This window comes from Rhinopithecus roxellana, chromosome 4 (genome assembly GCF_007565055.1).
Source record: "Rhinopithecus roxellana isolate Shanxi Qingling chromosome 4, ASM756505v1, whole genome shotgun sequence".
NCBI classification, from domain to species: domain Eukaryota; kingdom Metazoa; phylum Chordata; class Mammalia; order Primates; family Cercopithecidae; genus Rhinopithecus; species Rhinopithecus roxellana.
Window position 1 is genome coordinate 131,628,874 of NC_044552.1, and position 25,813 is coordinate 131,654,686.

The 25,813-nt window shown below is 40.0% G+C and overlaps 1 protein-coding gene across 1 annotated transcript in view; it reads right to left on the reverse strand.

Moving 5' to 3' along the window:
• The window catches only part of TXLNB (taxilin beta), a 52,210-nt gene extending 26,828 nt beyond the window's left edge, over window positions 1-25,382 (reverse strand). The window contains exons 1-4 of the mRNA XM_010379521.2: window positions 25,181-25,382; window positions 22,204-22,641; window positions 10,741-10,832; window positions 3,397-3,567 (exon numbers count right to left, since the gene is read on the reverse strand). Of these exons, the coding sequence (XP_010377823.1) occupies window positions 3,397-3,567; window positions 10,741-10,832; window positions 22,204-22,627 (687 nt within the window). The 5' untranslated portion in view covers window positions 22,628-22,641; window positions 25,181-25,382. The remainder of the gene's footprint in view (window positions 1-3,396; window positions 3,568-10,740; window positions 10,833-22,203; window positions 22,642-25,180) is intronic.
• Window positions 25,383-25,813: the final 431 nt, after the last annotated feature.

Sequence of the window (25,813 nt, forward strand, 5' to 3'; positions counted from 1 at the left end):
CAATTAAAATAAAAGATATTTTAAAGATAAAAGACAACTAAGAGAATTGATTACCAGATTTGTACTGTAAGAAATACTAAAAGAAGTACTTCAGGTTGAGGGACATGACATCAGACAGAAATGTGAAGCTACAGAATGAATAAGAAGTATCAGGAATGATAAACATCTGGGTAGATAAAAGGGATAGTTTTGTCTTTAAGAAGAAATACATATTATCATTTAAAGTAAATATTATAACAATGTCTCATCGGCTTTACAAAAGTATGTAAATATAATACATATAATGATGATAGCTTAAAGGCTGAGGGAGTAAATTAATGTATTTAGTTGCAGTGTTTCTCCGTGTTATGTGAAGTAATACAACATTAACTCCAGGAAGACTATGAAAAATTAAGAATGTATATTGTAATCACAGAGCAACTACTAAAGATAATGCGTAGTGTTATAATTTAAAAATACAAGAGATAAAATGTAATTTTAAAATATTCAAATAATCCAAAGGAAGGCAGGGAAAGAACAAGAGAAACAAAGTAGAGGTGACAAATAATAAACAAATAATAAAATGGTAGACATATATCAAACCACATCAATACGTACATTTTATGTTAATGGACTAGTGCTGCAATTAAAAGGCAGATACTGCAGGAATGAAAAGAAGTAAGATCCAGCTATATGCTATCTTGAAAGGATGCACTTTAAATATAAAGACCCAGGCTGAAAGTGAATGGATGAAAAGAGATACACCAGGCAAACAATACGAGTAAGAAAACTAGAGTGGCTATATTGATATCAGATAATGTAGACACCAAGACAAAGATTATTACTGGCCGGGCGTGGTGGCTCACACCTGTAATCCCAACACTTTGGGAGGCTGAGGTCAGCGGATCACGAGGTCAGGAGTTCAAGGCCAGCCTGGCCAAGATGGTGAAACTCCATCTCTACTAAAAATACAAAAATTAGCTGGGCATGGTGGCAGGTGCCTATAATTCCAGCTACTCGGGAGGCTAATGCAGAGAATTGCTTGAACCAGGGAGCTGGAGCTTGCAGTGAGCCGAGATTGCGCCCCTGCACTCCAGCCTAGGCGACAGAGCAAGACTCCGTCTCACCAAAAAAAAAAAAAAAAAAAAAAAAAAAAAAAGATTAGTAAGGGACATTTCATAACGGTAAAATCACCAATAGGACATAATAATCATAAATGTATATACACCTAATATTAATGCTTCAAAGTACATAAAGCAGAAATTGGCCTAATTAAAATAAGCGGACAGTTCCACAATTATATGAGACATTTAGCTCTCATTTCTCAGCAACTGATAGATAAAAAAATTCAAAAAAACCAAAAATGATTTAAAGCTAATTGTTACTTATGGAGCACTACACCCACCATCTGAAAAACATTCTTTCAAAGTACATATGATATCAAGATAGAGCATGTATGATAGGCTATAAAAATTAAATAACACTTCTAAATAATCCCTGGGTCAAAGAAAAAATTAGAAAATTTGAAAATATTTTGAATTTGAATTCTGATTTTGACATTTAAAATATGCTTAACCTTGGACAACTGATTGGGATTGCTGAGTGTCAGTTTCTTCATCAATAAAGTGGAGATATTAACCTTCACTGGGTTATCGTGAAGATTAAATGAAATAATGTATGTAAAGCACTTAGCATAACTTCTGGCATAATAATGATACTTAATGTCGTTGTTCATAATGAGAAGCCATTACTGAGGGTATATGGGCACACTTACAGGGTCTCCTGCTACTTTGATCATTCTGTCTTTGTTTTTTTGGTGGGGGAGGGTCTCTAACCAGTTGGATGGTATTAATAAGATCTCTCTCTCTCTCTTTTTTTTTTTTTCTGAGACATCACTCTGTCACGCAGGTTGGAGTGTAGTGGCACAATCATAGCATACTGCAGGCTCTAACTTCTGGGCTCAAATGATCCTCCTGCTTCAGCCTCCCAAGTAGCTGGCACTACAGGAACATGCCACATTCAGCTGATTTTCTTGATTTTTGGTAGAGACAACGTCTCACTATCATAAATGTTGCCCAGGCTGGTCTCGAATTCCCAAGCTCAAGTGATCCTCCTGCCTTGGCCTTCCAAAATGCTAGGATTACAGATGTGACCCGCTGTGACCAGCTGATCATTCTGTCTTTCAATACTACCCAAGAAGACCATGCTGTATCATTCTACTCTTTATATTTCTTTGCTGATAAATGATCCCGCCCTATCTGATTTAATTTTTATCTCCTTACTGTGTAACATTACTCAGAGACAGTGGATTTACGTAGACACACAAGAGATTTATGCATCCTTTGAATCCAAATCTTGAGTTGAGGACAATGCTTCCATCCTCAGGCCCCCATTCAGCCTGGGTGTCTGTCTTCAGTACCATTGTTGACAAGATGCCAGTAGCCCATCTCCTAAAACTTGCAATTTGAGACTTCGACTTCATCACTCTGGTTCTCCATTTCCCAGATATTAAAAAGCAATTTGGAAAATGAGGAATCATGATTATCTTCTATTTTTCTTCCTAACTCAATCATACAAATTCAGCAATGATTTTCATGTACTCTGTTTCTTGAAGTATCTCTTTTTAAACGCTTATAATAATAACTACCTCACAGGAACCTTGGTGTCTAATTAATTATTGTTTGTCGAAAGCTTTAGGATCTTCAGCTGGAAAGGGGATTGGGAAGCCCACAGTATCATCTTGGAGAGCTCTGCGTCTTGCTATATTGAATGGAGCTAGTGTCTCTGTGTAATCAAATTAACCACACTGCTAGGGCTTACGCTGTAATTAATGAAACCCGTGCAGACCCAATGAAGTGATCAGTCTATTATTTTTAGATTGAATAATTAAGCCTGAAGAGCTTCAGTGCTTTTTCCAATAGCTTCCTTTTTTTCAGATGACTATTGACATTTTGGTTCTCAATCTCATTTCATTGTGTCAATTCGGTGTGTGTCCATTTATCTCATGTCATGCAGAATTCATTATAATACCAAAAATGCTGAATCTTTACAAATGTATTTTTAAAAAAGAACTAAGGCCTACCTTAGAAACAAACTCAACATAATAAAAAGGTAAGGGGAATGGTATGCATTTTATTAAGGGCCTGCACTGTGTCAGGTACTGTGTGGGTACCTTACATATTCAACTTCATCTAATTTTTTCCCAGCCACACAGTGAAGCTGGTCTAATCTCCATTTTATGGATGAAGAAAGTAGCTCAAGAAGGTAAAATTATTTAAGGATACCAACAAGCAAGGGGCAGAGGCAGTATTTGAACCCAAGCCTCTCTGATTCTAAAATTCACACTTTCCACGAGTAGCAGAGGCCTGTCTTGTGCCCATTTAAGAAAGTATGTTATTCTGAGCCATTGGGACATACCTTGAGAGTCTTGTTGTGTCTCTGCAGCTCCCGGCACAGACTCTCCAATTTGCTTCGGGCAAGGATAGCTCTGCTGTGCTCACCTTGTAACTGGTCCTTTTCTTTTTGAATTTGTACCTGTTTCTTTTGGAGGAGCTTCAACTTCTTTTGCTCAGTACGATGTTCATCCAGCTGTACACATGGAGATACAAACATGAAAGAAAATGGTAGGGATCTCCTTGGAGTCGATAGAAAAAAAGCAGACCTAAAGATTACTCTATGGTTGTTTGGAAACATTCTTTCCTATTATCTCTTCCTTTGGAAGTAAATGAAATTCACAAGTGTCACCTTTGTAGTACTTGAAGGTATAGTTTTCAGAGCACAGCATTGACAGGTTTTTCATTATTATTAGTCTCTTTTTACTTTGATCTATTTTTGGATGGTCTAGAAATACTTTTCCTGAGTCTATCTAACCAATATTGAATAGCCAGACAAAATTGAAAGACATGTCTTGGAATCTGTAAACTGCCAGAGTTCATGACGATGCCTTGCACTGAGGCAATGATCAACAGTCTGTCTGCCTGGGTTGCATTTAGTTCGCATAATTCTTCCTTGAAACAAGCTTCTAGCACTATTTTTAAAAATAAGAAAGAGAAATGCAGCCTCCTGGTAAACAGAAGATGAAGTCTTCTTCTTTATAATTTTGGGCTCTGAGTGTGGATTGTTTGTGTGTGGGAAAGGAGAAGAGAAAGTATCCTTCCACCACCTAAGTATTGACGGGTTTTCACCAAACCATCAGAAATAGCTACTGCATGATTCAACAGCATGAATAGCAAATATCTGTAACATGCCTTGCTGCTCCCCACCCACACCCGCCGTGTGCTTATAACAAATAGATCATTCTGCTGGTTTCTGCTGAGTCCAGGTGAACTCTTCTCGTGTTCCTCCAGCAGCCACGAATGCTGTGGAACATGAAATCAACTTACTACTGTACTTTCCATCTTGGATGCTGAAGTTCTAGGATAGGGTTGTCACTAAAATGCAGGACACCCCGTTACATTTAAATTTCAAATAAACAAGAAATAATTTTTAGCATAGGTTTTAATATATTCCAAATATTGCATGAGACATATTTTTGCCAAAAAGTTATTTGTTGTTTATCTGAAACGTAAACTTAACTGAGTGTAATGTATGTTTATTTGTTACATGTCTAGAACAACATTAATATGGAGTTCTAGACCTGGTGTGGGGAGCATGGGGATAAACCTCAGAAGCCTCCAGAGAGAGATCAGTGGACTCTGGGAGTGTCGATCTCAGACTGACCATCGCTGGGGCCACATTCAAGCAGCAGCCCTTTGTCCAGAGCCATTTCTTCCACTGGCCTTAATTCCTGTAGTGCCCAGATGGTGATGAAGTCAGGTAAGTATTAGTCCTAATAACGACTTTGTTGATGAACAGAAAGGAAAAGCCCTGGTTCTTCTGGACCTCAGGTGTTCTGGTGCCTCACAGAGCCTAATGCAAATGGATACAGATGCCACATGAGCCCTGACACGTGCCTCAGTTTCCCCATTTAAAAAAGCCATTGGGGCCAGGCTGGTGGCTCATGCCTGTAATCCCAGCACTTTGGGATGTGAGGCAGGCAGATCACGAGGTCAGGAGATCACGACCATCCTGGCCAACATGGTGAAACCCCATCTCTACTAAAAATACAAAAATTAGCTGGGTGTGGCGGCACACACCTGTAATCCCAGCTACTTGGGAGGCTGAGGCAGAAGAATTGCTTGAACCAGGGAGATGGAGGTTGTAGTGAGTCGAGATTGCACCACTGCACTCCAGCCTGGGTGACAGAGCAAGACTCCATCTCAAAAAAAAAAAATAATAATAATAAATAACAAATAAAAAGCAGTTATTCTTTCTGAGGGAGATGAACACCTGTCACACTTTCTTCAGTTCACATTTTATTTCTTTCCTCTCTCCCTCCCGCCACCCTAAAATAAGCATTTTAAACCCTTGCCAGGTAAAACTAAGGCTATGTATATATGATATTCTATCTTCAAACTTACGTGCAATTTCTAGCTACTAGTGGAAATTAGCATTGTAAAAACAAGACCCATATTACTAAAACTATTGATTGAAATAGATATGCTCCTTGGAAAATAAATAATCTGTTATTTCTCATGCTAAGCTTCCTCATAGATGTGATCCTTTCATTTGCACCACAGTTATAAGACAGGCATGAAATTTCTTGCACATATATTTTGATTTTAAATGACTATTGTCCTTTCTTGAAATTTATATATTGTAGACCGGGCGCGGTGGCTCACGCCTGTAATCCCAGCACTTTGGGAGGCTGAGGCAGGCGGATCACCTGAAGTCAGGAAGTCGAGACCAGCCAGGCCAACATGGTTAAACCTCATCTCTACTAAAAATACAAAGATTAGCCGGGCCTAGGGGCGGGCGCCTGTAATCCCAGCTACTCGGGAGGCTGAGGCAGGAGAATCGCTTGAGCCTGGGAGCTGGAGGTTGCAGTGAGTTGAGATCGTGCCACTGCACTCCAGCCTGGGTGACAAGAGCAATACTCCATCTCAAAAAAAAAAAAAAAAAAAAAAAAACGAAATTTATATATTGTTATTATTCTTGCCATTCTGGTTTAGACTTTACCTTCTGAAGATGAAACCAATATCAGGGCTTCTGAACCCCAACACAAATAACATATTGGGCCAGATAATTTTTTGTTGTTGGGGCTGTCCTATGCCTTGTAAGTTGTTCAACACCATCCCTGGCCCCTACCTGCTATATGCCAGTAGCACTGCCCAATTGCAACAACCCAAAATATCTCCAGACAGACATGCCTATTGTTGCCTGGTGGACAAAACTGTCCCTGTTCAGGGAACTCTGCACTGCGTGGCTTTATCTGAGTGTCAGGAGGAAGACGCCCTATAGGTGTTTCATAAGTTGAAAGAGAAATGATTTGTGCTTGCTCATTATCCATTTAATGTTTTATTTTTATTTTTAATTTTAATTTTTTTAGAGACAGAGTCTTGCTCAGTCACCCAGGCTGGAGTGCAGTGGCACAATCACTGATAGTTCACTGAAGCCTCGAACACCTGGCTTCAGTCACCCTCCTGCCTCAGCCTCCTGACTAGCTGGGACAACAGATGCGTGCCACCATGCCCAGCTAATTTTTTTTGTAGAGATGGGTTCTCGCCATATTGTCCAGGCTGGTCTTGAGCTCCCGAGTTCAAGCAATCCGCCTGCCTTGGCCTCCCAAAGTGCTGGGATTACAGGCACGGGCCACTGTCTTGGCCTATTTTGTTTCTAATATTAATCAAGATAATACACCAGAACTTTCCTTTATATTTAAAAAATTTTAAATGATTAACAAAGTAATTCAGCCAATATTCAAGTGATTCTTGGCATCGAAGACAATGAAAATACACATTCCCTGCCCTCTAGGTTCTTACTGCCCAGCTTCAGTCAAATGCAGGCTTTGTGATTTTACTTAGGCATAGTTCTGTACAGTTGTAATAGGCATACAGAATATCTGTCTGTAATTTCTCTTGTTTTCTTTCTCTTTTTTACTAAGTTAAAAAGTAAAATTATTGCTAAGTACTAAATTAAAATCCTATTACTGATGTTGTTCTAACTACATAAGAAATGAGGAAATTAAATGCAAAAAATATTTCTCCCAGGCCATTTCCTAATTTAGTCATGAAGTGTCCTTACTTATTAATGAGCTTATCTTTATTTATTAATGAATACAATGTCAGGTAATATTACAGGGTTGAGACTCTGCAAGGATGAGTGAGCTAGAGTGGCAGTTTGATTCACAGCTTTGAATTTGATGATTTATTTCATGTGAACACTTATATTTCAGTCATTTTCTATATTAATATCCAAATCAGTGAGCAAGGAAATAGGCTTTAGTCTCCATGTAAAAAATTGAAATTCCTCATAATTTTTCTTTTCTGAAAAGGAAATGTAATAGGATTTTTGGGTCAATTTTCTCCTATTCATTTTTTCTAGGATGACCTCTCGGGTTTGAAAGTTTATCACAAGAGATGATACAAATGCCAAAGTATAGCAAGTAAGGCTTGAATTGAATATGGTCTCTGGAAAAACAATCTCTTGTTTATTGGGGGTGACTGCTTTGCTAGGAGGATGAGTAGGTACAGGGAGTTTCCTGAGACCAGGGTGAACAACACTGGCTCATGGAGAAAATATCGATAAGTCTGGAAAAGTGATGCTTCCCCAATGTACTGCCGTGGGACTGCAGCACCATACATCACTTCCTGTATTAGTCTAGAATGCTGTCCAGTCCCCTCAAGTATAGAACTTGGCGCTGGAAATGAAACATGAATGGCCTTGGTATGTGTCGGTAAATTGAAGGGGCAAAGGAAAAATGACTCAGAAAATACTAAAAAGAGCAAGGATGGATAGGTGAGAATCGCATGGAAATGTGAGAGTAGGGGCCAGATTTGGAGATAAAACATTATTTTTGACACCTAACTTATGGTATTGAAATTCTTAATAGCCAGTGCAATACAAGTTGCAAGAAAACTGATACACTGATACTTGCTTTGTGAGTTTCTACTGCTCTTTTGGGAAGCAATATGGCCATAAAGTTTAAAAACCAGAAAGCACTCATCTTGTTTAATTTAGTAATCCTATTTCTGGAAATTTTCCTTAAAATCATAAAAAAGAAGGAGAAAAAACAAAGCTAATACGTGATGATGTTCATTGCAGAAATATTTGGTAAAGCAAAATAGTGAGAGGAATTTAAATATCTTCGAATTATTGAATCAGTAGATATGGCCACTTAACGGAATATGATACAACCTTTACAAAACGTATTTATGAAGACTATATATTATATGGAAAAATGCCTGTCATGTACAAAACCAGACATCAACTTATATGTACCTTATGACTGTAATTATAATTAAAAGCATCTCTGCATATACAGTAGAACAGGAAAAGAATATGCATAAAACAAAGTTTATATTTTACATGAGGGATTAGAGGTATTTTTGTTTATTTTGTGTATGCACCACTATATATATTCATAATGTAGTTTGTATGTCTAAAAAATAATCTAAAAATATTGTTGGCAGAGTTAAGTAATCAGCCAGTCACTTAGAGTTTCAGAATTTTTCTGGATCTATTGCATAATAATTCAGCATAACAGGATGCATCAGGTAGAAAGACAGAAAGATCACAGGACTAGATTCAGAGTGAAAAACAAAGAAAACAAGTCACTCACTGAAGTGTACTCCATCTATAGGGATGAAGAGTTTGTGGGCCTGAAGCTTATTCAGTTTTGGAGGCCCTCTTAAAAAAAAAAATTAAAGAGAATTAGGCCCCGGGCCTCAAAGGGGTCCATGTAAGTGAGATGTCCTGAGGTTTAAGCCTCCTTAGCTGCAATGGTAAATCTACTGTTGGGGGCAGTTCAACCTACTGTCTGGAGGAATTTTTTGCTATATGGAGTCTTAAGTTTCATTCTCCTGTCACTGTTTCTTCAAAAGAAATAACGGAAAGAACTTGTATTTTGCCCCAAACTACTTTCTATTTGCAACTACATGATTTCATGCAACTCTTCTAAACAACAAGGACATAAAATAGATTTCTTTGTGTATAAATAACTTACATATGCCCCATATAGTACATGTTGAAAGTTGCTAGAACAGCTCTTCCACTCCTATAATGTTCTGGTATCCAACAGTGTTGATGTGCAATATATAAATGCCAAGTCCAAGATTAAAAACTCAGGCAACTGACTAACTTTTAAAAAGTTCCCCAAACTATGTCAATATATCTAAAATGCATATATATACATTTTAAGAAAGATTATTCTCAATAAGTTCTATAAAAATAAGTTCAATTGTTTGGTCCATCTAACTTCACTACTATTAGCATGAGCTTTCAGTCTACAGTAAGATGTATTTTACCTTTTTCTCAACATGACACCAACACAAAAGGAGCTAGTGAGGTGCTAACATGTGAGAATCAGCCCAGTGATTCTGGTCACAATACATTTCAGGGAGAGGAACCCATGTCACTGGGATTGGGTGATATGGTTTATTTTCCTTCCCTGATTTGGATAACCAAATGGAACAGATAGAGATTCTGATGGGAATTCCTTCAAAAGAATTTTTTTAGAAGCAGAAATAAAGGAGAAGGTTACTGCCTAGCTTTATTAGAGAGGATGCCACATCTGAACTGTGGGTCTCATAGTCTGCAGGGTTAGCACACAGACCTCAGATGTTGGTCTTTACAATTCATTCTCAGATTGGCAGGTGTTTGTTTTTCCTTGAAACTAGAGGTACTGGGCTCACTAAGTCCTCCCCTTTTCTCCAACCAGCCAATTCTAGAGTTAGTAGTGAGGAGACAGTCCACTTTGAGGATTCTCTGATGGTTGAGAGTAGCTTCCTTTGCTCCTAGGGACCCCAATTTATTGAGAAGGAGGCTGCCTAGGAGCACCTAGAACAGGGTGCAAAACAATTCACATGAAATGCTTTGCTATTGTAGGCAAGAGGGAGAAGAATGAGGATCAAAGATAATAAATACAGAAATGGACCAGACTAGAATGTACCATGAACTGAAGGATGGCATGACTCAACCCCCTGCTGTCTTCCCTTTGTAGCTCTCAAAAACCCTAGGTAGGAGAACTGAGTGAAAGTTTGAAAATATACTATCTATCTATGTGTCTATATTTATTTATGTATGTATTTATATTTAGAGACAGGGTCTTGCTGTCACCCAGACTGGAGTGCAGTGGCACAATCATGGCTCATTGCAACCTCAAACTCCTGAGTTCAAGCAATCCTCCTGACACAGCCTCCTGAGAAGCTAGGACTACAGGTGCTCATCACAATGCCCAGCTAATTTAAAAAACTGTAGAGATGGGGGCTCGCTATGTTATCGAGGTTGGTCTCGAACTCCTGGCCTGGGGCAGTCCTCCCATCTCGGCCTCCCAAAGTGTTGGGATTACAGGTGTGAGCCACTGCACCTGGCCTGTTTATCTTTATGTTGAATATATTTCTATTTTATTATAAAACTAAAAAGAACTTTAAAATATCTACAATTTTCAATCACATATACTTCAGTCTCCTAGCCCCAAAATTACACACATAATTGGAGGTGGTGGTGGACACTCCAATTCTAGCCTCTTTCTTCCTCTTGCTGTTATTTCTCAACTTTTCTTTCCTTAAGAAATTCTTCTTTTATGAGTTCTAGCTCAGGCTTGTTCAAAGTTACCAGCCATGGTCTTTATTTAATGAGGTACCTGAAAAACTAAGTCTCCTTTTCTCAGCTCTAACTGGAGCCTGAATCTTTCTGAGAAAAGAAGCTAATCAAAGATCTTACCAATTCAGCATACTTCTTGAATAAAAAATCAAACTTTTCTTCAGGTGTTTGCAACTTGTTCAGATTTTGCATTAGCAGGTTGGCTTCTTTGCCTTAAAAAAAAAAAGACATGAAAAAAATAAGTGTTGAATTTACAGTCAGGTGATAAGGGCTGGAGTCTCAGATTGACCACTTGCTAATTATTCCCCACTTTGGCCAAGCCATTCATCTTATCAGATGTAATTTTCTTTCCTATAGAAAGGATGACACCTACTTACAGAGTGAATGTTAGTTGGGAAGTTTGTGAATGTGTGGCACGGCGTGAGGTTCATGGCAGACTCTCAATAAATGTTTGCTATAACAGAAATCCCCCAGTTTTCATCACAAGAATCCGTTCTTATTACTCCTCCCTGTATTCTTCAGAATCAAAAGATTTTATGCATCAAAAATACTGACTTTCTGAAAGACTACGTCACCCATTTTCCCATTTGAATTAACAAAAAGGAAGCAAAACAGCCAATCAAAATTTCTGACTAGTATGAAACAGCAACACAGAGTTGCTAGGATTCCAGCCAAAAGCAGAGAAGCTTGATGAAGTAGCCTGCCCATTTTTTCCCCTGTGTTTTTTGTTCTTTTGGTAACTCTTTTCCCTCTTTTAGGGGGAACCAAGTTTCTCTTTTTTGTACATAAACCCATTCCTTGGGATTGGAGTGGGAATACCTCTGATCCTGTTTCCTACCAAACAGAATAAAGTCATTATAGAAGGAAAACCAAGCAAAGACATGGAGGGTCTTTTCACAAGCCTTTTTGTGTCTCTGTGATAATGGACACAGCCTTCTCTGGCCTTCCTTTCCTCCACCTAGGCCTTAATATCCGTTGGCAGTTTCATTTTGTTTCCAGTTGGAGCTTATGCTACATTAAAAAAAAATTAACCCTGTTAAATAGCAATAAACAGGTGGGGCATTTTTCCCATCCCTACCTATCTATGAAAACCACTCTGTTTAATCAGAGTAGAGTGGCCAAGCCACATAACAAAGCCCACACTTCCTGATACAAATCTGCTTAAGAAAATTAACAATTTGGTTGGGCGAGGTGGCTCACACCTATAATCCCAGCACTTTGGGAGGCCGCGGCGGGCGTATCACGAGGTCAGGAGTTCGAGATCAGCCTGACCAACATGATGAAACCCCATCTCTACTAAAAATACAAAACTTAGCCGGGCGTGGTGATGCGCACCTGTAATCCCAGCTACTCAGGAGGCTGAGGCAGGAGAATCATTTGAACCAGGGAGGCGGAAGTTGCAGTGAGCTGAGATCATGCCACTGCACTCCAGCCTGGGTGACAGAGTGAGACTCTGTCTCAAAGAAAAAAAGAAAAGAAAAGAAAATTAACAACTTTGACCTTTCCCCCAAGAACGGACATTTCCCCTTGGCTAGAGTACTTGCTTTCATCTTGGAGAGACATATATGTCATGAAATTAGGGTTGCCAGATGAAATATAGGACATGGGGCACACTTGTACTAAAAAATGAGGGGTGTTTACCTGAAATTCTAATTTTTCTGGACATCCTATATTTTCCTTTGCTAAATCTGGCAACCTTACATGGAATCAAGGAGTTTGATATCTAGAAGGAATTTCAAAGAGCATCCAGACTAACGGGTTAATTTCATGGATTTTAGTATTTAAGGCCCAGAAAAGTCCAAAGTTACATGATTAGTGCTGGCAGAGCAAAGGCTTGAATCCAAGGCTTGCCTACTTGTTCTAAGTCACTCCACTCTCATGTGGAATTCTGATGCTAGAGAAACCTAGAGAAATAGGAAACTTTTTTTTTTGTTTTTTTGAAAAAATGACCTCATTTCCAACAGTTAGTTTGGTCTATCTTTGCCTAGTGAGTCAGTTCAGATTAGCCTAAGACAGGGGAAGGTGGGTGTGAGTAGGGTCCCTCCCAGCTCTGCAATTATGGCCTGTGGCATCTGCAGCTGATAATCACTGCCGCCTCGCCCCTGCCAGGCCTGTGCTTTGGTTATCCCTCTACTGACAGGGATGGATTTGTATTGGTCAGGCCATCCCTTCACCCTTGTCTTCAGTCCAGGGAAGGTGCCCACATAAAGACTACAATCCCAAGTTAGAGTGTCATCTATTAAAGTCAAGAGACTGTACCCTTGATCATTCTTGGCCCAGGATGCAACGCAGCGTTTGGCCCATGGCAAGTGCTCAGTAAATGATGATAATAATAGAAGAAAACAAAGCTGTCCAGGCGCGGTGGCTCATGCCTGTAATCCCAGCACTTTGGGAGGCTGACGTGGGTGGATCACAAGGTCAGGAGATCGAGACCATCCTGGCCAACACGGTGAAACCCCATCTCTACTAAAATACAAAAAATTAGCTAGGCCCAGTGGTGGTGCATGCCTGTAGTCCCAGCTACTAGGGAGGCTGAGGCAGGGGAATCACTTGAACCCAGGAAGCAGAAATTGCAGTGAGCCGAGATTGCACTGCACTCCATTGCAAACAAACAAACGAAACAAAACAAAACAAAAACAAAGCCAACCAGCTCAAACTCATATCATGGGAGTGAAATAAACAATGTCATGAAAACAACTTTTTGTGACCAACTAGAGGAAAAACAGGTCTTACTCTCACCTGTGATGTTTTACGTTTCCTGGGATACGGCTCAGTGTGTGTACTGATATATAAAACCATTACATGTCTTGTTTGGGAGAGATAGAAATGAGTCAGTCCAAAGGTTCTCGCTTTCTTCCCACATTAAGTATCTTCTCCCCTTTGGTTTTATTTTCTGTAACTGTGAGAAGAGGTTTCTTTTGTTTTTGTTTGTTTTGCTTTTTAACCTTCGCACTCACTGAGGTCTCTTTCTGCTCAAGTCTTTTTGCTAGAAGGTTAACATCCAGGTGCATCAATATGCCTTCAAAAATTATTCCTCCCGCCAACAAAAAATCCAGGAAACAGAATTTCTGTTTGTAAGTCTCACAGGAAAAGCACTAAAACTGGAGATTTAAAAAAAAAAAAAAAATCCGGCCGGGCACGGTGGCTCAAGCCTGTAATCCCAGCACTTTGGGAGGCCGAGATGGGCGGATCACGAGGTCAGGAGATCAAGACCATCCTGGATAATACAGTGAAACCCCGTCTCTACTAAAAAAATACAAAAAAGTAGCCGGGCGAGGTGACGGGCGCCTGTAGTCCCAGCTACCCAGCTACTCAGGAGGCTGAGGCAGGAGAATGGCGTAAACCTGGGAGGCGGAGCTTGCAGTGAGCCGAGATCTGGCCACTGCACTCCAGCCTGGGCGACAGAGCGAGACTCCATCTCAAAAAAAAAAAAAGAAATCCAGGAAACTGGAGATGGGCATGTGCAGAATTCATAAATTTATGACATCACTGATCTCAGTTTTTAAACTTCCATTGGTGTTGTTGGACTAGGGTGCTATGTGGAGTAATCATGGAGGAGGGGAGTAGACAGAGACTTGCTCATCATCTACAAAAGGCTATCGTTACATCTCCATGGAAATAGGGTCATTTGGTGACAGTGTCAAACACAAGAGGAAAAACTGACTTTATTCAGGGACACTTTATCAGGAAGGAATCACCTGCCTTCTCCCTAATGTGTCCTTCCAAAGCAAGATGCATTTCTTCCTCATGAAAGCTAGGAAGGCACGTGGGCATGTAGCCACCGCACTGCGAAATGCTCAGCATGGTAGGAAGTCTACATGAAAGTGGAACCACCTGTGCAGCAGACACAGCGCTGTCGCATATGGCTGTGGTCACTGGCACAATTTTATTGGAAGATGGAGAAATTATTTTTAATCAAAGAAACAAAAAACTGGCTGGGCGCAGGTGGCTCATGCCTGTAATCCCAGCACTTTGGGAGGCTGAGGTGGGCAGATCACGAATCAGGAGATCGAGACAATCCTGGCCAACATGGTGAAACCCCGTCTCTACTAAAAATACAAAAATTAGCTGGGTGTGGTGGCTCGTGCCTATAATCCCAGCTACTCTGGAGGCTGAGGCAGGAAAATCGCTTGAACCAGGGAGGCAGAGGTTGCAGTGAGCCGAGATTGCTCCACAGCAGACCAGCCTGGCAACAGAGCCAGACTCTGTCTCAAAAAAAAGAAAGAAAGAAAAGAAAGGAAGAAAGGAAAGAAAGGAAAGAAAGGGAGGAAGGAAGGAAGGAAGGAAGAAGGAAGGAAGGAAGGAAGGAAGGAAGGAAGGAAGGAAGGAAGGAAGGAAGGAAGGAAGGAAGAAAAGAAAGAAAGAAAGAAAGAAAGAAAGAAGAAAGAAAGAAAGAAAGAAAGAAAGAAAGAAAGAGAAAGAAAGAAAGAAAGGAAAAGAAAAGAAAGAAACCTGAAATTAAAGGCAACTAAGCCAGCTGCAGAAATGTGGACCACGATTTTTCTAAAACTTTTAGCATAGTAATGATTGTTTATACTAAGTTTGGTGACAACTTAAGCAGATTTAATGTGTTCAAAACTATGCCTTTTCTGGCCGGGCACAGTGGCTCACACCTGTAATGCCAGCAGTTTGGGAGGTCAAGGCGGGCAGATCACCAGAGGTCAGGAGAACCAGCCTGGCCAATATATAGTAAAACCCCGTCTCTACTAAAAAATACAAAAATTAGCTGGACCTGGTGGTGCACGCCTATAGTCCCAGCTACTTGGGAAACTGAGGCAGGAGACTCGCTTGAACCCGAGAGGCAGAGGTTGCAGTGAGCTGTGACTGGCCACTCTACTTCAGGCTGGGGGACAGAGCGAGACTCTGTCTCTCAAAAACAAAAGTATGCCTTTTCTCTTCCAAAAATTTTTTTTTAGAACTTTGGGATTAAATTTGATTATGAATATGTACTTGTGTACCTCTCTAACCACCTTCCTGATTTCCATGTATTGTGGCAGAAACTTAAAGCCAGAAAAGACTGTGCATGTCCCTCTTTCAAATGTTAGACCTAGATTCATATTTCACTGTTAGTTTTGTTATTCTTCTAATATGATATGATTTCTATAAATAAGCATGAGATAAATAATTCCTGAGCATCTATAAGATATCTTTTAAGGGAAGTAAAATTCATGTATGCAGAGGATAGGAAGGAAAGTATTATTAAATTCATACTGGACTAAGGATAGAAGACCTGGGTTCCAGAACCGACTCTGCCATCAACTAGTTGAGTGATTTTTTTTTTTTTTTTTTTTTTGTAGACTCTTGAACTCTCTGGCTTTAATTTCTCTGTCTATAAAATTAGTGGGTTGACTAAATGGATTCTGAGTTCAACCTTTAAGATTTGGTCATTTCACAACTAAAATAGCTTTCACCATTTTTAGCTTGATTTAGATAACAACAAAAGCAAAAGCAACATTGTTTGGATGGCATATTTGTTATCTCAGACTATTACGGTCCACTTTTTAAATTTACAAAGGTTCTCTTACTCCTCACTGTTACCATTCATTGTCAGGGTTTTTGTTCGCTTGTTTCATTTGGTTTTAAAGCTTCTATCAGTTTCGAAAATACCACCTAGCCTGTGTTTTCTTATCGGATTTTGTTCCATTTGGCTGACATTTTCTATCTCTTCTCTTTCAATGGCCTCATCAAATTTGTAGGGGAACTTTAGCCTCTCACTCAGTAGGAGAGTGGATCTGATCTGAAGTTCTTAATAGGTCAACTGATGATATGCATACACTATTACCAATAATGAAAATAAAATATTAGAAAAACACAGTAAAATATTCATCCATCCAATACCTACCTTGATCAGAAGAGAGTACTAATAATTTTTCTCAAGACTTTTCTCTCCCCTTCCACCTGCTTCTGTAAACTCTCCTCCCTGTCAAGGTCTGGTCTAGGTTCTAGCTTCCCTATGAATCTACTTGTCAAGTTTTGTCTCTGCTTATTCCTCTTTCCCTTGAATTTCTCTGGTCTTCTTACCATCTCCTTCAGAAAATTTAATCTCCTTGAGAAAATACCATCTCCTTCAGAAAATATCAAAGGAGCAGGTTATTACTCTCTCAGAGAAACTAGAAATCAAGCTAAAACAGATGAAACAGACTGTCTGGGAGAGTGACCGGATCGTTCAAAGGAAGACTAGGGGCCAGGCACAGTGGATCACGTCTGTAATCCCAGCACTTTGGGAGGGTGAGGTGGGCAGACTACTTGAGGTCAGGAGTTCGAGACCAGTCTGGCCAACATAGTGAAACCCCGTCTCTACTAAAAATATAAAAATTAGCCATGCATGGTGGCACGTGGCTGTAATCCCTGCTACATGGGAGACTGAGGCAGGAGAATCGCTTGAACCTGGGAGGTGGAGGTTGCAGTGAGTTGAGATCGCACCACTGTACTCCAGCCTGGGCAACAGAGTGAGACTTCGTCTCAAAAAATAAAGGAAGACTATATAAATGGATGTCGGAAGACATTTCAGAATACTGATGTCCTAGTCAGGAGCCTCTCAGAAGGTACCACTGAAGCTGACTTGTAATTAGAAAGACAAAATTCATTAACTGAGCTGTAATACATGCTCCTTAACCAATATGATGCTTGCTTCTGTACCACTTTGGTCTTACGATGACACAAGGTCCATCCCTTGCTTTATGACTAATCTCACAATCACATCAACTAGATAAGTAACATTTTTTGGCGGACTCTGAAACTCCCTAGGCTTCAATTTCCCTGTCTATAAAATTAGTAGGTTGACTAGATGGATTCTGAGCTCAGAATAGCCCTATGAATGAACTTTGTTTTTCTCCCAGCCCACATAATGTTGTCAAAGAAGTGATAAATGAGAGATACCTCTGAGCCTGGAGGATGCGAGTCGGAGAACGAAGCGGATACTTTAGATGTGAACACGGCATAGTGCTGCATAATGGGAAATCTGTTTTCATTTCTTTCATTTCAGATGCCAAGGGGAAAGTGACTTTACCCCCTAGAGAGATTTTTAAATATTCCCCAACTGCTCTGGTAAGTGCTGCGTTTATTGTAGAATATGCAGCCTGAAAAGGAAAAATAAGTCCTGGGTGCTTGGGTTGTAGAGACATTTCCCAAATATTCAAGGTGTTCTGGAAAAAAAAAAGGTTCTTGGCCAAGCACAGTGGTTCATGCCTATAATCCCAGCACTTCGGGAGGCCGAGGCAGGCGAATCACCTGAGGTCGGGAGTTTGAGACCAGCCTGGCCAACATGGAGAAATCCCATCTCTACTAAAAATACAAAACTAGCCAGTCGTGGTGGCACATGCCTGTAATTCCAGCTACTTGGGAGGCTGGGGCAGGAGAATCGCTTGAACCCGGAGGGTGGAGGCTTTGGTGAGCCGAGATCACACCATTACACTCCAGCCTGGGCAACAAGAGCGAAACTCTGTCTCAAAAAAAAAAAAAAAAAAGTCTCTCACTGATCCAATAAGTCAATAAGTTTAGGAAATGATGGAAACTATACCCATCACTAGTTTAGATTTTCATTGTGTGTACAGTAAAGGTCAGAGAATTCTGGCAGTAAAGAAACTATTTAACTTTGTGAAATCTCAAGCATCTCAAAGTAGACACACTTTGGAAAATGCTGTAGTAGAGAGTCAAAACATTTTAGCATCTCAAATGTACCAATAAAGCAAATAGCATCTGATAAAGACATCTTTGATCAAGTACATAAGCAAAAACTAAGAATATATCTTCAGATATGGGTTGAATAATTTATTATCTAAGAGGTCCAAATAGGTTATAAAAGGAGACCACAGCCAGACGTTTATATTTTCTCCAAAAGAGTGAAGAAAACACTTTCTGAAGAATCAGAACCATTGCTTCCACAATCTGTTTGTGTCCAAATTACCCAGGGTGAACATTTCCCATGCTCTCCTAAAAATTTTCCTGTTCCTGGTCTTGCATTTATACTATATGACAATTAGCTTATGTGTCTTCTTTTTCCTCTCTACCTAGTGATCCTTGACTAAAGGCCATGACCTACTTATTTTTGTGCACCTAGCACAGTGTCTCATAAACACTAGGCATTAATAAATACTCATTGTAGGCCAGGCGCAGTGGCTCACGCCTGTGATCCCAGCACTTTGGGAGGTTGAGGTGGGCAGATCACGAGGTAAGGAGATCGAGACCATCCTGGCCAACATGGTGAAACCCCGTCTCTACTAAAAATACAAAAATTAGCTGGGCTTGGTGGCGCATGCCTGTAATCCCAGCTACTTGAGAGGCTGAGGCAGGAGAATCGCTTAAACTAGGGAGTCAGAGGTTGCAGTGAGTCGAAATCGCACCATTGCACTCCAGCCTGGCAACAGAGTCAGACTCTGCCTCAAAGAAAAACAAATAAATAAACAAAAATAAAGAAATAAGTACTCACTGGGGATTTGAGGATAGGTAGAAATTCCTAGGTAAAGAAACTAGAATGTGCACAGGCCTTGTGGGAGATGGAGTATAGCATGTTCAAAGAACTGAGAGACAAGATCAGGCTTCACTCCAGGCCTACAAACTCCAAATATCTGTGTGTGGGGGCTCAGGAGCAGCATTTTTCACAAATTTTGCAATTGATTCTAATAAAGTTGGAAAACCATTAGTCTAGATAATAGCACAGTACCATTTAACTGAAAAGTAGCTAAGAAGGCTGCCAAAGCTACTTGCAAACAACTGAAAGTTTAAAATGGTGGTTGCAAGTTGAGGTTAGCCTAAAAATGTTGTTTTCATGCATGATGTAGCTGTTAAATAGTACAGTGTTTACAATAATATGCTAATGATGATGAGTGGGAAGGCACAAAAAGGTCATGAGCCCACACACACTCAATTAGAGTGGATACACCTAGATACTCTAATCCACAAGCATTGATTTTGGTCAAATACAGTCAGTTGGAATTTGGTAATTTGTAAATAGCGGCAGAATTAGAGAGTTGGAATTTTTAAAAACATCATCCTGATTATTTGGTAATTGTAAGATTAATGCAGATTATGAAATAACTCATGGAAGAGAGTAGAAATTCAAATTGGTTATTTTAACTTTATCCCTATTTTCTTCATCTTTCCCCTCAACATACACACACGCACGCACACACACACACACATACACAAACACACACACACACACACACACACACACACCCCAATTCCTATGTGAAAGTTTTAGGGTAATTGAAAAAATAACTTTTCTGGTTAGGAACACTTGAAGTTGCTTACCTCTGGGATAAGGTTTTGTATATTGTCTTATGGAAACTTGAATAATGACTAGCTTTGCAAAGGGACACATTTGAGATGTTTGGTCAGAGAACAAAAAATTGCTCTGTAACACAGAGCAATTTTATTATGTTTTTCCATGTTCCAAAACACTAGAGTGATTCCAACCCTGCACTTTGGAACTTGAAGATACTTTAAAGTTATTACCTGGGTTCTTTTAATTTTATACTAGTTGGGTCAAGTATGCTATCTCAATGTGTCATTTAGCCCTTCTTGAAAGCATTGTAGCAATGGGTTTTAGCATCATAGCGATATCTGTAGGAAAACAGCCCATTACATGGCAAGAGTGATGCCATCTTAAAGCAAACTTGCCATGATGACCAATGTTTGACTCCTCCATACCAAGGTGTTCTGCAGCAGGGATCTCCAACCCTGTCTACCAGTCCATGGCCTGTTAGGAACTGGGCTGCACAGCAGGAGATGAGTGGCAGGCAACAGAGCAAAGCTTCATCTGTATTTACAGCTGCTCCCCATCACTCACATTACCACCTGAGCTCCACCTCCTGTCAGATCAGTAGTGGCATTAGATTCTCATAGGAGCACGAACCCTATTGTGAACTGTGCATGCAAGGGATGTAGGTTGCACACTCCCTGTGAGAATCTAATGCCTGATGATCTGTCACTGTCTCCCATCACCCCCAGATGGGACCGTCTAGTTGCAGGAAAACAAGCTCAGGGCTCCTACTGATTCTACATTAAGGTTAGTTGTATAATGATTTCATTATATATTACAATGTAATAATAATAGAAACAAAGTGCACAATAAATGTAACGCACTTGAATCATCCTGAAACTATCCCTCCCCAGTCCACGGAAAAACTGTCTTCCCTGGTGCCAAAAAGGTTGACCACTGTTCTGCAGCAAGGTCTTTAAACAATGCCTGTAACATAGATAATCCCTCAGAAAGATGCTTATCTAACGTTCCCAGTGGTCATGACTTTTGGCAAGAAAGTCTGAGATGTGACCAGCTGCACATGACTTTACCTAAAAGCTTGCTATGTAAAGGACACTTTCTGGAGAGTGGGTGCAGGGATCCACTGTCTCACTGCTGCCCAAGACAGCACTACTGTTTGTAAGCCCCTATTAAATATTTCTTTCTGGGAAAGTGGATTTGTCAGCTTCTGCTTTTGGCCTTCAGCTCCCTTGGTCTTTGTGGGTAGGTTTGTATATACCTGCTCACTGCAGAAAAATATTCTACTCCAGTTTGGGATATTTTTGGGTTTAGAGATAATCTGGTTACTGGAGGTTGAACCCAGTTCTGACACCAATGCTTATGATCTTTCATTCTACCACACAGTCTTCCGGAAACAAATAAGATGTGGTCGCTGCCCTTGATAGATTCTCCATCTAGCATGGGAGATGGGTTATAAACAAATGACTTGCTGCAGAAAATTTAATGGAAAACTAAGGAAGGTGATGCTGACTTTACCTGGGCATGTCAGGGAAAGTATCACATAGGAGCGGGTATTTGTAGTGAGTGTTTCCACCAGGAAAGACAAGCAGAGGGACTTTCCTATGTACAGTAACATGCTTTCACTCATAGTTTAAAAAATTAACATTCTCACCCTTTTTTTCACAGCCATTGTTGGTGTTACCAATCTCCCATGCTCTCCTAAAAATTTTTCCTGTTCCCGTTTTTGCACTTCTCCTATATAATTAATTTACGTGTCTTCTGTTTTCTCCATACTTAGAGCTCCTTGACCAAAGGGCCATGACTTATTTACCTTTGTGCACCTAGCACAGTGCCTTACAAAGACTAGGCATTAATAAACAGTCATTGGGCACTTGAGGATAGGTAAAGATTTCTAGGTAAAGAAACTAGGATGTGCACAGGCCTTGTGGGAGATGGAGCATAGCATGTTCAAAGGCCTGAAAGGCAAGATCAGAATGACTAGCTATTAGGCAGTAGTGGTGGCGGTAGTAATAGAGGCAGAGTGTTCAGGAAGGTGATGTTGTAGGGTAGAGTAATCTGAGATAAAACTGGGACTGGTTGGAGTTAGACCATTAGGATCTTAGAGAACATGTTAAAGATTTTGGTCTTCATCCTAAGAGCAGTAGGAAGCCATGGAACAGAGGGTCAATGGGTAACAGACTGAAAAGTTCACCTGAGCTGTATTGAGGGGAAAAGGCTGGGGACAAATACAGCAAGTGAAAATGTAGAAGGCTATCACAGTAATCCAAATATTAGATGTGGCTTTTAGTGAAGGTTGGAGAAGTGCCTCTTTTTCAGGAATACTATAAAGAAAAGTCATATATTTGAATATAACTACTTGCCTAATCCTTTTAGGATTTTCTTTTCCAATCTTTGCTCTTTATTGCTGACAGTCTCTTTGACAGTGGGTGGCTCTCCAGAAGCAACAGATTCTCTTCCAGCCTCTTCAGTTGTTTCCTCACAGTCCCCATCCTCGTTGTCAGGTGATTCCACATTCTCAGGCTGCTCACTGGCCCTGGCAGAGCCCTCTTTCCCTGCTGTGCTGGCAGCAGACCCATAAGTGTTAATGATGTCTTCCAGCTGTTGATTCAGCTCTTCAGAGATATCAGGGTGCACACTTGCCTCTTTCTCCGGTGGTTGGACTGGGGTTGAAGAATCCTGGCCATCTTCCTTCTCCAGGCCATTGTGACTGGGTATTGATGAACTGTCCCCTGGAGGTGTTGACTGTTGTTCCGCTGAGAGCTGTTCAGAGTGATTAGCCTCCATCTTGGGACTGGTATCTAGTGGTAAGCACAGTTAGGCTTTACATAGCTAACCTAGATGCTACACATCAATGCTTCATTTCAGTGGTAAGGATATCCCCCAAGTGAATGCCAACTAATTATGGTCTCTAACATAGAGTGAATGTCCTTTCACAAACCATCGATGTTACAATTATTAAAGTAGGAACACTGAAAAGTTGTTTTTCCAAATCAAGTCACACCACTGGCATATTTTTGGTTTTGCTCTTCACTTTTCAATAGTATTCCTTATTATTCACATTAAGAAAGCAATTCATGCTATTGTTTCTTTGTGGCCTTATTTGTCATTTTGCTTACACTAGTCAGTTTGTGTTATCATTTTCCTGTATAATACTATGTAGATTAACAATCACTGGAGGTACATGACTGTGTATATTTAAAAAGTTTAAATCTAAAATGGCATTAGTTTTCTTTCAAAGTTAAAATATTTAATAGAAGAGCCATCGAATTTATTTAAATGACTCATAACAATAACATCTCTAAGCTCTATTTGATCCATAAATCAGTATTTTGCTCAGTATGAATATTTTGATATAAATGCATTATTACACTGGATACAGGAGACATTTCTCACTTTTCTGCCATTTTCTTTTTGAGATAAGCAACACGAATGCTTTTTCTGAGGCTCAAACTGGCATCATTTTTCGATTAAGACAGGGAATGAGGGAAGGTATAAATAAATAAACCAAGTAGTATAGAAACATGGGCCGGGTGCGGTGGCTCATATCTGTAATCCCAGCACTTTAGGAGGCCGAGGTGGGTGAATCACTTGAGGCCAAGAGACCAGCCTGGCCAACATGGTGAAACCCCATCTCTACTAAAAATACAAAAATTAGCCGGGTATGGTGGCGGGCACCGGTAGTCCCAGCTACTTGGGAGGCTGAGGTATGAGAATTGCTTGAACCCGGGAGGCAGGAGGTTGTAGTGAGCCAAGATTGCACCACTAAACTCCAGCCTGAGCAACAAAGCAAGACTGTGTCTCAAAAACAAAACAAAAGCATGATGCTGCTTATAACAACAATTCCTTAAGTTTCTATAATACTCTTTTATTCCAATATATAAACCAACATTTTAAAAGAGAAAAACAGATTATAACTTTCTCTTCTAAGCCAGGAAGCTCTAGAAAAACAATAATTTTTAAGAAGTAGCAATGTTTCATAAACAAGGAGGAGACCAATTCGAGAAATAATTCAGCAATAATAAGGGCCCCTAGGAAAGGGTGAGAGATGGAACTGAGTCAGAGATTCCAGTGTTTCTGACTATTACCACTTCTAGGGTTGCAATAGATTTGGTTTAGGCCTTTAAGTTATGGTGCATTTTATTTGTAAATAATATTTAACAGTGATGCTGCTAAATAGCAGCATAAAAATAAGGCAAGATCCTCATAATTCGCAGGTTTTGCTGTTGTAACGGGAAAGTGAAAACAAAAGCGTACTGTTCTACAACTGCACAGCTTCCTTTTCCTGTTCTCAGGGCAGTAGATGTCAATCAAATGCTCGGACACCAACAAGAACAGAAAATTCAACACACAGACGTTGCCACTGACTTGTGATGCTCACCAAACACTGATAACTTAGAGGAAGTACTTTTTTTCTTTCAACGATTTGAATTCACCAACTTGATTATCAAATAACGTAGTAAACAATTTCATTATCTTCATCACTGGGATTTCTTTATCCTGACGTCTACTTGTTGATTGCACTCATCTATATATAACTTAGGCCTCCCCTAAACACGGAGAAAGACACACGGCACCTGCTGTCCAGCCAGAAGTTATTTTAAGCTATTCTAAAATGAGTCATGCCATTTAGCACTTCATCCTTAAAAATCAAGAGAATCATTTTTCAATCAAATTGAAAACAGCAAACATTTACTGGCTTAAATCCACACGTGGGTTTTAAAGTTGGGGAGACTATCTTAGGATGAAATAAAATCTCAAGTAAAATGAACTTCAAAATAATTAGTTTAAAATAAGCTGTCCATAGGAGTTTTACTTTGGTTAGTCTAAATGCAAGTGGCTCTTTGTATTCGATTTGTTCTTTATCAGATGCCACAATCATTGATTTTTTAAATTATTAATTCCATGGCTATTCTTTAAACTCCTGTTCCACATTTACTTTAAAACAGAACAGTCATTATAAAGCCTAGGACAACTCAATTCCTAAAAGTAGCCTCAAGACAAGTCAACAAGAGGGAAAAAAACAAAGTCAAAGAACTTCGTTACTTTTCAATCATCCATTTTATGTTATGTGGCAAAGAAATTATTTCTAATTTTTATCTTATATAAACTTTATTGCCTTATTTTCCCCTCCCCAGGGAGAGAACTTTTCACTTGTGCTGGCTATTCCAGATGACTATCACAGACACATCCCTCCCTAAGCAACACATTTATTTATAAATACAACAATGAAAAGTTCTCCAACAGTTCACTGGCAATCTCAAAGTTGCAAGTTTCAAACACCGCAAACCGCACCCTACATCTTCTCACAGGGCTTGGGGGAGGGTTTGTCATACTTACCAGAAGGCAAGAAGCTAAGCAAGAAGAGAGGAGAGGAAAGAGGCAGGAAAAAGCAAGTCAGAGCTGCAGCAACAGCAGGAGAGGGCGGGCTGGCTGTGTTCTTACAAGGGAGAGAGAAACCCAATACACACACACACACATACACACACACACATATGCGGGCGCGCGCGCGCACACACACACACACGCCACAGGCACTGCTGGAGGCAGCAGTCTGGAGGAGGTGGGGGTAGGGAAAGGAACATCGTATGACACAGCAAGGGGAAAATACATCCAAGCTTCCCTAGCTGTCGCCACAGGAAATATCTTAGCAGAGAGAAGCAGCTGGAAGATCTCATCGGACTCTCCATGTTTTGTTTGTCTTTTCAGAAATTTAAACTGACTATATCACCCCCTTTGCAAATGCAGTCTTTCACCATTGTTGTCCTTTTGGGTAGAGATCAGTTTTTCTTACTTCTTGGTTTATCTCCAGTGTGGTGGATGATTCATCTTCTTTTTCTTCTTCTTCTTCTGCTAGCTTAATTAGTGTCAGGTTTGTTATAGGAATCATGGAAAAAGAAAAACAGTGGCATAAGAACAGGGAGGTGGTGGAACCATTTTAATTCTGATGTCATTGGTTTGTTTGCAAAGTTT